At 39.0% G+C, this 12918-nt stretch overlaps 1 protein-coding gene across 4 annotated transcripts in view; it reads right to left on the reverse strand.

Annotated features, from left to right (window-relative positions):
* opcml (opioid binding protein/cell adhesion molecule-like) overlaps positions 1 to 12918 on the reverse strand; it is a 322114-nt gene that overhangs the window by 104718 nt on the left and 204478 nt on the right. For all 4 annotated transcript variants that reach the window (XM_044222971.1, XM_044222969.1, XM_044222973.1 and 1 more), the window contains one exon: positions 7855 to 8090. In XM_044222971.1, the coding sequence (XP_044078906.1) occupies positions 7855 to 8090 (236 nt within the window). The remainder of the gene's footprint in view (positions 1 to 7854; positions 8091 to 12918) is intronic.

Here is a 12918-nt window from a genome sequence, read left to right on the forward strand (position 1 = left end):
ATGCCTGATGAAGGTCTGTGGGTGACACTTTAACCTGTCCTATTTAGCATGTATAAGCCATATATAAACATTTATTTTCTAACACACTATAATGTAGTTATAAGCAGATATAAGTGTTTATTACCGCACAACAATAAAACTATAGAACCTGGTTTTATTACATCCTCTGTCGCTGAGGTCAGAAATCTTGCTGTAACTTTAGACCCTCTGTTTTAACACATAAATCAAAAACATCACCAAGACATCCTTCTTTCACCTGATCTCCAGATTACGGCCCTCTCTTTCCCACTCTGTCGCAGAGACTCTCATTCACGCCTTTATTACATCCTGACTCGATTACTGTAATGCCCTTCTCCTTGGTGTACCCACTCGGGGTCTAAGCAGACTTCAGCAACAGCACTGGCTCCCAGTTAAACACTGCATTTGTTTTAAAGTACTTCTTCTTGTTTATAAATCTCTCCATGGCTTAGCGCCTCCCTGCCTATCCAATCCTCTCCATCCCTACACACCTACTCGCTCACTACGGTCCTCTGATGCCCACCTACTCTGCACTCCTGCCTCTAGGCTCCGCACTATGGGTGATAGGGCCTTCCTTCAGTGTAGCTGGCCCCAGCCTCTGGAATGGGGGTCTGAAATCGGGGTCTGTGCCAGTGCACATGGGTTACTTCTTTTCAGCAGCAACTGAAAACTCAGCCTTTCCTGGTGTTTTGTAATATGTCTATTATGAATCTATTCTTTTATCTGTATATATTTCTTATTGCTGTTATTGTGCTCATTATTTTCTTTCCAGTGTTAGTGTCCAGTGTCTTGTGTGACTTGAAAGGCACTTATAAATAAAATGTATTATTATTATTATTATTATTATTATTATTATTATTATTATTATAACTCCTGCTGAGGACCAGAAGCTGGTGTATAAACAGATAATGAATGACAATATAGTAAAACAGTAATAATATAAAAACAATAATATAAAAAATGTCTCCATAGGAGAAGTTATAATTCTTGACAAATACTGTACATAGCTAAACACTTGAAACTGTCCTTATATCTGCATAACAACTGCATTATTGTGTGTTATAGACAATTTATTAAATGTTTATACACTGCTTATGAATGCTAAAAACTGTGGACTTAAAGTATAGTGTTACTGGTCTATGACTGAAGCTTTGCATTTTCAGTAGCCTACATCTAGAATGGAATTCCACACTTTCTTGTGCACAATTTCATTTTCATACACACCTGTCTACCAGGTGTGTATTAGACAAGGCTTCATTCGATGAAAGAAGACAAGAGAAAGATTAACATAGACTATTACAGAAGATGTAGCCTTTCAAGTTGGAGAATTGTACTGCAATAGTAGAAGTTTGTGCCTTATCAAATGCCTTTACGAAATTCCTTGTTTTATGAACATGCAGCAATTTAGCTGTCCATTTTGGGCTTATTTTCATATGCATGTAGCTTGATGAAGTACATACATGAAAATACACAAACAATATTTGAGATAAACTCCATTAACAGACTTTATAGTACCGATACAGACCTTTTGAAAATATTCCAGTTAAGTGGAGAATTTTACAGATCCGTGTAGTATCATCCTCAGTGTTGATCTCAACTGTTCAGTGTTGTGAAGAAGAAGAACTGATTAAAATGGGCACATGACTTAGCCCCTTCTCAAGCACATGCCTGCTAAATTAAAGAATTGATTCCATGACAATTTACTCAACAACTACGCTCTACTTTCAGGTCATTGACACACAAAAAAAGTACATTTAGTTCCATTTAGTTGACCAGTTCATGAATGGACACTCACCCATTCTGGGAGCACCCAGGACCAGTTGCTACAAACACCAACTTGCTTTTGTTTTAAAGAAGTTAAAACAGTCTGAGGTACACAAATACTGCCAACGACACCTGGGTAATACCCCCGTCTGTGTCCAGGGCCAAATTGCTCGAGAACTAATTTCACCTGTCTCCGCTGATTGATATTGACTGAAGGAGCAAGATCAAGATTGGCACCAATGACAGTGTTTTCCCAGAGCAGCTAATGTGTGAGGGGAAGTGTTCCGTTACATATACAGTGGAAACATGGTGCTAAAAATAAAGGTCAGTAAATAAATATGGGATATTTATTTAACGGATCCAATTGTCGGTTTGTAATTCTGATTAATCCATCTGTCTGTCTGTCTGTCATTATTATTCATAAAAATCTCATCAACTCCTTCAAATCACATTTAAATCAATGATTAAGGTAGATGTAACCTTTTTAACTATGTTGAGGTACAGTAATAAACCATAACCATAAAAGTCCCATGAAATAAATAATTGTGGCATTATGAAATAAAAGTCCCATGGAATAAATAAAAGTAGTCATTTGAAAAACATCCTTTTTGAAATTTTGAAATCATCGACTAACAATAAACATAAATATGGTTCGTAATAAGCTGCTTGCACAGACGACCTGTACGGCCGTATTTTGGGGGAGGACGGTCTGGGAATTTGCTATAATACAGGAAGCAGATGTCTGGGTTTAGACAAATAACTCAAAACAATTGATTGTTGGGCCATGCTGTATCCATGGCACCTTCATAGCCTTAGGGTTGAATACATTGGCACTGAGACATGCATGCCAGGAGGAGTAGCCACAATGGCCCAGCCATCTCTGGTACATCCTTGAAAATGTTTTGAAAGACAGAATTCCTAGAATGTACAATATTCAGGAAAATGAAGCAGAACTAAATCTGTAGGTAACTTTTCATTTGGTCATTCCCACACTCGCATAATCTTTTCAGGGTCACGGTGAGTTGGAGCTTATCACTGCCTGCCCTCAGAAGGCACGTGCTGAGAGCTGTAGACACCTTTTTACAGGCTGCATCTCCGTCACAAGGCGATACATAATATTCCACGAGGAAATGAACATCTCCTCACTACCTGACCCGCATATCATTAGACTGTGAGAGATCAGACACAGGAACAGCCCTTTTCTGCTCTGAGGCAAGATTGCAAACCACTGAGCTACTCTAGCACCTCAGCTGGAAGTTCACGAAACATCAGAGAAGTGGTCGAAGAAAAGCTGTCTCAGTAACTGGTTTCACACAGACAAACCAAAGTAGGGATCTACATCTACTACTGAAGGCAAAAGCTGGGTCCTCCTCCAGTGGCCTGCTCTGTTTCTCATCCTGAAAAGCATTACAGCCGATGGAGACAGAGACACAGAGCAGACTGCATGGGGTGAACACTGTGTGCGCATGCTGTGCTGAGAGTTTGAGCAGCATACAGTGAAGGGAGGGGGACAAGTTCAGTTGTTACAGGCCAGCGGCATGGGGCAAAAATAAAATGACAACCAAAAATTTGTTCGTCTGCTAGCTGAATATGTTGACTTGTTGTGTTGACATCTCGAGGGATTTCAAGTTATTTATAACAATGACTGTTACAATAACAATGTTTATTTCTGCATTTTTGTCATAGCAACAGCAAGCCAGAATATACTTCTAGCTAAGAAGATATTATATATATTTAGGCTTTAAAATCACAACATATATTTATTTATTTATTTACTACAATTTACTGTTTACTGTATGCTAGAGTTATTTTATCTAACAATGGCACAACAATATGAAAACACCCAATTCAATACATGTGTGAGACTAATAATAATAAGTAATGTGGCAATTACAGGATAATGACACATTGAATTAGCCACCATAAGCTGCTGGTCATACCAGACCATAAGGCTGCAGCAGAGGGTATTGACTTTTGAAAGGATGCATTCTATTGCTTATTAATTCCACTTGTTCTTTGTAAGAGGAAGACTGTGTTATTTCTTCTTCCAAAAGTCATCAACCGCACAACCAAAGCAGGACTAGCTCTTTCGACATGACAGATGCAGTTGAAGTGAAGACTGTGCTGTTGCTGTGGTGTTTCAGGGATAGTCAATAAGACGGAAACAGCAAGGCGCTTTGTTCATCAAAGAAACAGAACTGAAGTCCCTAAAGTTGGGATCACAGTGTAACTACCACTTGATGTTGATGCAGAGTCCTTGGCTCCTTCTCTGCCACTTGTAGTCCTTGGAATACATACGCTATGCATTACAAAGCACTCCAAGATATTATTCTTTCTTGTAGTGTGTCTTAACTGCAGTCAGTCCACTCCCTGTGTGCAGGCACCATGGAAGCAGATGCCCTATATTCCTGAGGGTATCAGCTGACAAGGTCACTGGGCTGATTGATGTTAGCCTCCAGAGTCCATCTCTGTGTACAGGTTCAACACCAATCTGAATTTCAGAGGTGCTTGAGAGGAGAGCGCCTGTGGGGACGAAAGGCACCACTAACATCCCCCATGGAATTCCTGATCTGTCTTTGCCATAAAGGCGGCAGCATGTACTGTATTCATTCATTTGTAACTCCAGGGTGTGATATGAATATGTGCCCCTTCCTATGAAATGTTCACATAACACAAAACTCTCACAAAGTTGAACAACTGGCAGCAATTGTATGTTAACACTGTATTCATCATGGCGGGTACTGGCATGTGTGTAATCAGGCCAAAGCAGCATTACACCACTGGCGGGCCTCAAACAAGTGCCAGCATGGGAGAAATACTGGGCCATGCTATTTCACTGCATGTCTGTCCCTCTACCCAAATAAACAGCGGGATTGCCTACATAAATAATCACAGTCTACTTCACTACCGCCATAACAACTGTCAATATGCATTACACTCATATACAGAAGCCATACAGAAATACAGCACAAAAGGCAGTACGAAGGAATTATTATACTAGGCCTGTCTCCCTTCACCCATCCTCACCTCTTCACTATGTAACGTCAGAAAAACAAGTGTGTAACAGGAATTCATGTGGAGACCAGTGACAAAGTATTCACTTGCATTGTAAAAAAGCCACTCTTCAAATGAAAGCATCAGTCTTTTCCTGCCCGATGAGAGCTGAGAAATAGATTTTACAGCTGGCTTTCCCATTTGTATTAGCAAGACCTAAAATAGCCAACATCTTCACAAACATCCATTCTATCTTATTCCAATTTTTATTTCTACAGCACGTAGGGCTGGGCGATAAATCAAATATATTCGAATATCAATTAATGTACGATAGGCCTACAGCAATGACCATATCGTCATATGACGACGTCATAAAAGTTTTGGTTTCCCACAAGGCCACCTTCCTTAAAGGGAAAGCTTGGCCGGTAACGCAGGTGCAGTTAGGCTGTAGGTGTGCTAACCAGAGGTGGAAGAAGTATTCAGGTCCATTACTTCAGCAAACGTACTAATACCCCACAGTGAAAATACTCCACTACAAGTAAAAGTTCTTCATTCTAAACCTTAGTAAGGTAAAAGTGTGTAGGTATTACAGCAATATTTACTTAAAGTACTCACTGTGCAGTAACATGGTCCCTGTCAGTGTTCCTATTATATCTGATGTTTTGGGATTAATATTATCGCTGCATTAATGTGCATGTTGCATTTTACTGCTGTAGATGTTTAAGGTTGAGCTCATTTTAACTGATTCATAAACTGTTGGGTAGTTTAATCTACAGCAATGCATCATGGTCTATAAGATCATCACATGTTAATTTAAGGTATGTTATTTTAGAGAAAATGTGTATATTGAGATATACATCGTATCTCGCAGCATAGCCTAAACATATCGCCCAGCCCGATATTGATGTAGGACAAAATCCTTGATATGTTGATGTTTTCTGCTTCAAGCAAGCATAACATAGCATGTCTATGTCTACGTGATTAGGGATGTCAATGATTAAACGATTATGGGTCAATCTGCGTTAGAATGTTTTGTAGAAGACAGATTAACCGGCAACGTAGAAGACGAGGGGCATGCAGTGTAAACCGTCAGCGCCACGCCCAAGAAACAAACAAGCTTCCTCTGCCCTCCACAGGTGAAGAACTGTGCTCACTGTGGAAGTCCTGACAGCTGTAGCGTTAGCTAACTCCCCTGACTGAGTAACCAGCTAGTACATGTCAGTGACTCCAGCACCAAAGTAACAGTGTGAAAATCCCAGAGTTGTTGTCTCGCAGCTGTCTGGTTTAGCTAGCTATCCAGAGGCTCATGCTTATTGCAGCGTCATCAGAACAAGCTAACACTATAGCTCAATCAGCGCTGGGGAGCTGAGAGTCAGACAGCTGACAGCAAAGCTGCAGTTACTAACGCTGTGGACAAGCAGAACCTTCAAACAACAAAAGTCATGAACTTTCCAAGCAGCGTTCTCCATTCTTCGGGTGTAAATCCACTGTACTGCTGGAAGGGAAACGTAGAAAGATTAGAAAGATAAAGTTGCCACAGTATCCGGGACATGCGGTACACTAGAAGCAGTGAACAAATATCTCCCCGATCGTGTAGCTAAGATATGATTATTATGCTAAATAAAACTTAAGTCTATTGTGCAGAGATGGCTGTAATCTATTTTATGTCTACTTGTAACAGCTATTTAATATTTTGAACTTGTCTGTCATTTGTTGAATATTGACAAAAGATCTGCCACTATAATACTTAATTGACTTGGATTTAGCGGTGATTGGGGGCCACAGCAGTAGTTTAAAAATGCTATTATTAAGGGAAAAAAAACATTCACTTTCTTTTGTTTATTTTTTTTAATGATTAATCAACTATTGATTGTTAACATGACCGATAATTGATTAAGTACATTTCTTAAATTTTGCATCCCTACTTGACATGGAGAGTTGTGGCAGGAGCTGGCTTGGTTTGCTACCCTCGTACCACTGACAGACACTGTTGCTCTCACATACACACTGATTGTTGGAGCAGGTGCAACGGCCCAGAGCACCACCACCAGTGTTTTGTTGGTGTATCAAAGCCCAGCTTTGCCTGTTTTGCAGATCTCATGGCTGCTTTGAGTTTCAAGTGTGAGCTTGCAGCATCCAGATGGTTGAGTTATTCAAGGTCAAGGTCAGGAAAAGAGGACAGATAAAATCAACGGGAAAGTATAATTGGAGATGTGCTTTCTTGTCTGCGCGAGAATATGCTTGTCTATTGTTAGATTAAAACCACGGTGGATACTTCTCGGCATAAATCAAGAGTTAATGAGATATCATCATGAATTATACAGTGTGAAAAAAGACTCAATGCTAATTATGATTTCATGAAAGTGAATAGGTTTTTGTGACGATCATGTCAATTATTTTTCATAAGATGTGCTAGTTTCCATGTCTAAAGAAAAATCTGAATTTATTCAAAAAAAAAAAAAACAAAGAAAAAATTATTTATTTTCTCAACTCATATTAAAATCTCAAATGGTGCGATCTGAGTCTGCTCAGGGGTTTCCAGTCGTTCACTGATGCAGTGTATTCTCTTTGTGATTCCGCATGAGATATCTGATACAACTTTCTTCATCCAAGTTTTAATTGTTTAGTCCAGCTACATGATCTAAACCTCAAATGCAGACTTTGGGCGGTGGTGCTAATTGTTTGTGGAAACTCACCATGAAGGAAATTGATTTCATCATAAAAGATTACAAATGTCTCAGTGCTGAAAGTTGATTTAGTAGGACTTTGCAATGAAACTGAGCCAGGACATTTATCAATGTACTGTGCCCTAAATCAATATCTATCAGCAATCTGAAATTAAATCGAGATTGGATCCCGGTTTCATCACCGGGTCTAATACTCACTGAATTCCATCTAATCACACCATCCTAAAACAACAGAGAGAAGATTTAAGTTTACAATTGTCCACTTGAAAAAATGAACACTCACAAAAAAACCCTCACACACACAACACTGTTCCAATACTGATCGTGTTTGACACACTTGGTTATTTGTTGTGGCTGAATACAGTCACTGACAGGGCCGGGGAGGTCTCACCTTGAACAATGAGATGCACTTTTGTGGATTTTGGTTTCTTGTTTGTGAGGATTGAGCAGACATAGGGCCCTTCATCATGGACGTCAACATTTTGGATCTTGATGCTGTACTCTGTGACTGCTGTGTTTTCCATCAGGATGACGCGAGGGTCCAGAGACCACTTCTCACTTCCTGCGAATAGAATGGTAGTGCGATTGAGCCACGCCACTCGTGATACTTTGCTGTCCACGTTGCATCTGGTAGGAAGAAAGACAGAAAATACAAAAACACATTAGAGATTTAGGCCTCCGATAGAACGCTTTGTCTCAGTTGAGCTCCATGAAACCACGAACAAAAACACAATTCAAAGAATATTTAGAAATTGGGGCATTTTGACATCCAACTATGTCTGATGAGGTGCTATGAGATGTAAAAGTGCCCTCTAGAAGGTACGATTGTGACGTTATGTTAACAGAGTGCGCTGTAAAAATGCCAGCTTCTTTGGCAGAAATATCAGTTATGTAGGATCTGCAGCTGTGGCTCATTAAAAATAAGAACGTTTGGTTAACGTGTTTCTTGATGTGTGGAATGGAGGAAAAAAAACTTTGCAGTTCAATCCTGGGTTACATTATACACAACTCTCAACTCCATACAAAGTAAAATCTCATTTTTAGTAAAAATCATGTCAATAAATCATTATAATTAGATAAGCACTGAGCAGGTAGTGTACAGTGGGTTTTTAGAGATTTTTCTCTGAAAACAGCTGCCTGCTGCGGCTGAAAACAACGCTATTATAGCTGTGAAAGTGACTCAAAACAGTAAATTGCTGCTGGACAGCCTAACAATAGGTTGAAACATGTATGAGTGAAATACGAGTGAAATATTCCAGACGAACGTGGATCAAACTAGGGTTATGTAGCAATTTCAAAATAAAACCAAATCTTGGTGGGGAGGCGATGCAACCTTTGAGTGCTCCTCGAGAAGTTGTTATCTGACAAATTCATCACTGACTTGTGCATTCAAAGTGACGAGACATGCTTCATCCTTTAGATCAGTTAAAACACGAGATAGTGTGCACGCTGACATCGCCTTCCACCTCTGATCCCAAAAAGATCAAGAGGTGAACAGGTAAAAAAAAAATAAAAATTGCAACCTGTGTTTCATGTTCAAAAAAATGATGTTCTCTGTTTCTCCGAGTGCAGACTAACTCGTTTGATTCATACTGTGTACATACACCTTACGCCAACTAAATAAACCAACTGTATATTAACACTTAGACAAACATGAGAATGTTCATTGTTTTTACTATAATAAAGTTAGATGCTACCTGTCGGGTAAAATAGACTGAATACAGCTTGCAGAAAAGACTTTAACACTTTAAAAGCCAAAAGTTGAATTTTAGCTGTTACAGAAATAACGTTGATTGGCTACAGCTGATATAGTCTGCAACTGGTGATGTTTGTTCATTTTATCCAGCAAAGCGACGTCAGTGCTGGCCTTTTGGTAATAAAAAAGTGTGAGGACAGATCAAAGGTTTGATTTGAGATTTGTTAGCATCAGTGATTCACATGCATGGACACTCTTCCAACCTGGAACCGGATCCAAACTGAAACCAGCTATCGGAACCCAACCCTACATGTTAGCAGCACATTTAGCTTTGTTTTTTTAAACAAACTGAACTCACAGACCAATGATGGAGAAGTGGATTATGATGTAGGAGAGGTCTGAACATTTTGATTAGCTTTTCTTTGCCGTGACTCTGGGTTGACATTGGGATATATTCGAATCTAGCCCGTTCCCTTTGCTGCATGTCATCCCCTCACTGTTCTCTGCCTTCCCTGTCTCTCTCTACTGTGACTATCTAATAAAGCACAAATGAAAAAAAAATGTTTGTATATCACTGTAATAAACTGCTGTAAAAAACAGCCAAATTTGAATAGTAATGTGCCGTTCTTCCCAAATACGGGGAAATACTGTAAATTTGTATGTTTTTTGAAAAACACAAGAGCAAACATTAACAGTAGGCTACTGTAAGATTTGATGGCGTAATGCAGTATTTTTGCAGCAGTAATGGACAGAAGCCACATGCAACCATCAACACCTTAGAATCATTCATCCTCCCTCCTGGAATCAAACAAAAAGGTTAGCAATATCATACTCAGAAAGTGAAATGACATTTGTGCATCTGGTTACCTAATTAGTGACCCAGGTTCAATGTTTGTTAACAATAAATAGGTGTAATCCTTACAAGCACCTGGCAAGCACAAGAGAGCATGTCCAGGTAGTGGCTTTACAGTTAGAAGTTTGAATATTTGTGAACGTGAACGCTAATGTTTGACTGGTCTAATACATAAACCCCATTTACCCCACTTGCATTTGATATTATCTTACACACACACAACCATGGAATTGGATGCAAATAACCAATTATTTGGTTTGTAAGATATCTGAGCTCAACCTAAGCGTGTTTCTAAGCTGTAGCTAGGTTGCTGCCAGGGACATAATAGGTGATTTCCAGGCAATATCATTTATTTACTCATACATACAGACATGCTGTGTTCAGGTGCTTCTTGTTGGGAATAACCCAGAGAAGGGTAAAAAGACCAGCCAGGAAAAGTAGTGTCTCTCACTCAGAGAGCTGCAAGCCTGGACGCCCGGATGCCCACCCTCTGCCGAGTAGGACATCTGAAGGCATTACAAATCATGTTAACCTGCAGTCTCTTTACTAGTGCTTTGATATTGTTTTTGTTTCACTGAACAAAGTTTTTGTCATTTTCATAGCAGTTATGTATGTTTAGACTCATGACTAAGTCTGGGAGCCAGCCAAGGATTTTGTCAGTAATGGCTTTACATTGGTAAGAAACTACCAAATTAAAGAAAAGTAAGAAATTACTTTTTAAACACAAAGTATGTCATATTTTGCTTGATTTCTAAGATATTTGGAGTAAAAAGAAAACTTCTGTCATACGATGCTGCCTGTGAATGAATGTTCAGTTCCATAAAGCTGTCACTTGTCTCATCCTCTTTTGTGCTAGGTGTTTTAGGGGTTATGCATTTTTTATGTAAAACTGAGCTGTGGAAGACTGCAATACATTTTACAGTAATAAACTGTTAATGTAAATGACAGTAATGAGCCTGTTGAAATAACAGTATAATGTGACAGTGACCACGGTGACCACAGCTGCCAGTAGTTGACTGTAATTTCACATAATAATAATGTATTGTAATATACATAGTATGTGACATAGCAATACAGTATTGCATACAAAAGTATATACAACAATAAAAAAAATTACTGACATGCTATTTTAGAAGTGCCTACAATGATTTCTGCTTGTCCATCTGATGCCAGTGCCATTACACCGGTATTGTGCACCTCATTTCCTACAGTAATACTTGTGATCTGATTCATTCAGCCAGGTTAAAACAGTAACATCAGCAGTAGTGGTTTTTGGCCAAATACAAGTTCAAGTCTTTTTCTGCAGGGGAACAACAGCATTTAAACTTAATGTAAAACAAAACCACAGTCCTGGATGCACTTGGGTATTTACACTATTTAAAACCATGATTTGGCAGAACATTTATTGACGGTATCAGTAAAAGAATGGAAAGTCATTTCAGTTTTGTGTGCCAGTTCTTTTCTTTTTTTTAATTAATGGATGATTTAAATTTGGCATGAGTTTGCACAAACTGTGAAAACAGTCTTTTAAATCCAAAATACTCTGAAGTTTAAGTAAGCACACAAATGTGGGGCGATGAATTCAGTGCAAAAAGCATCAGCAGCTGGCTGATTAGTCTGCAGGTCTCAGCACAAGTTATCACACACAGTCCATATACATAGTAGCATGTCAGCCAGGGAGCTTCACATACCCAGCAGTGTTTGCTAACCCCAGAGTCACACACACAGCATTCACAGTAAACAGAGCAAAACAAGAAATTTCAGGTTCACAGATTAACACGTCCCAGCCAAAACTAATGTGTGCAGTCTGTGTGTGGTGCTGAATGCAGGCAAAATCAAAGTGTGGAAGGAGACTCACTGTCAGCAACCACAGCTTGTATGTGAAGGCAGGAGGGCAGGTGAATCAAACAGGGGACGTTATGAATCAGACAAATACTACAAAGTTGAGAATAAATGATCCAAATACGAGGACATGTTAAAGGTGTTGGTTGTATTAATGTAATTACCACATTCACCTATCATAGTTGTAATTCTACCATGTCATTTAGAATAATCATTAATATGTCATTATTTTGTTTTCATTAGTTACCACATTGCGCTGGTAATGTGTCATGTAACCTAACTAAAACAGGACACACTGTGTGACCATAGGAGAAAGGTTTCCAGGTAAACAGAGGCAACATGATTCTTAAAAACTTCTTAAAAACGTTTATCCTAATAGCTTTATACAATTTTGTCCATGACCCAAACACTGTCAGATATTAGAGGGAAGACAATACACGTCAGGAAATCCAGCAAGACAAGGTCGCATCTATGAAGACCTCCATTATTTACTGAACTCACACTAGCAAGTGGTACCACTTCAACCTCACAACACATATGGGACAAAGCATTTATTTTCAAAAGGAACAGTATGTTACCTTCATATTTGCCTTTGGAGTGGTACACATATTTGCAAAGCCTGGAAGGAAATTAAAACTTTTGGTCAGAGCCCCCGAAAGTAAGTTAGCACAAACATGTCTTCTCGAGGAGCCCTAATGGTCTTAAACAGGGAAGTAAAACATTAAAGGTCTAAAGGTCAGTAATGGCCATTAAACTGTTAGATATCTATCTATCTATCTTGACGTCAACGGAATTATTCATGACACCGTTATAACAGTCTGATGACAGCCAATGTCAAACCAAGGACATGTGACGGTATAATGTAATGTTAACACATACAGCTAATTAGTTTCTGTAAGTTTGATAATTAGGCCTGCTATGGCTTGCTCATGTTTTCTTGGTTAATTTCAAGTTGTCATAACAAAGTCATCTCAAACAATGTCAACTTTGCATTAAAAGTGACATAATTGACTGAATGACACTAAATGACAACAGTCATAAACCTTCATAAAGACTCCTTCATG

Source organism: Siniperca chuatsi, linkage group LG14 (assembly GCF_020085105.1).
Source record: "Siniperca chuatsi isolate FFG_IHB_CAS linkage group LG14, ASM2008510v1, whole genome shotgun sequence".
NCBI classification, from domain to species: Eukaryota; Metazoa; Chordata; class Actinopteri; order Centrarchiformes; family Sinipercidae; genus Siniperca; species Siniperca chuatsi.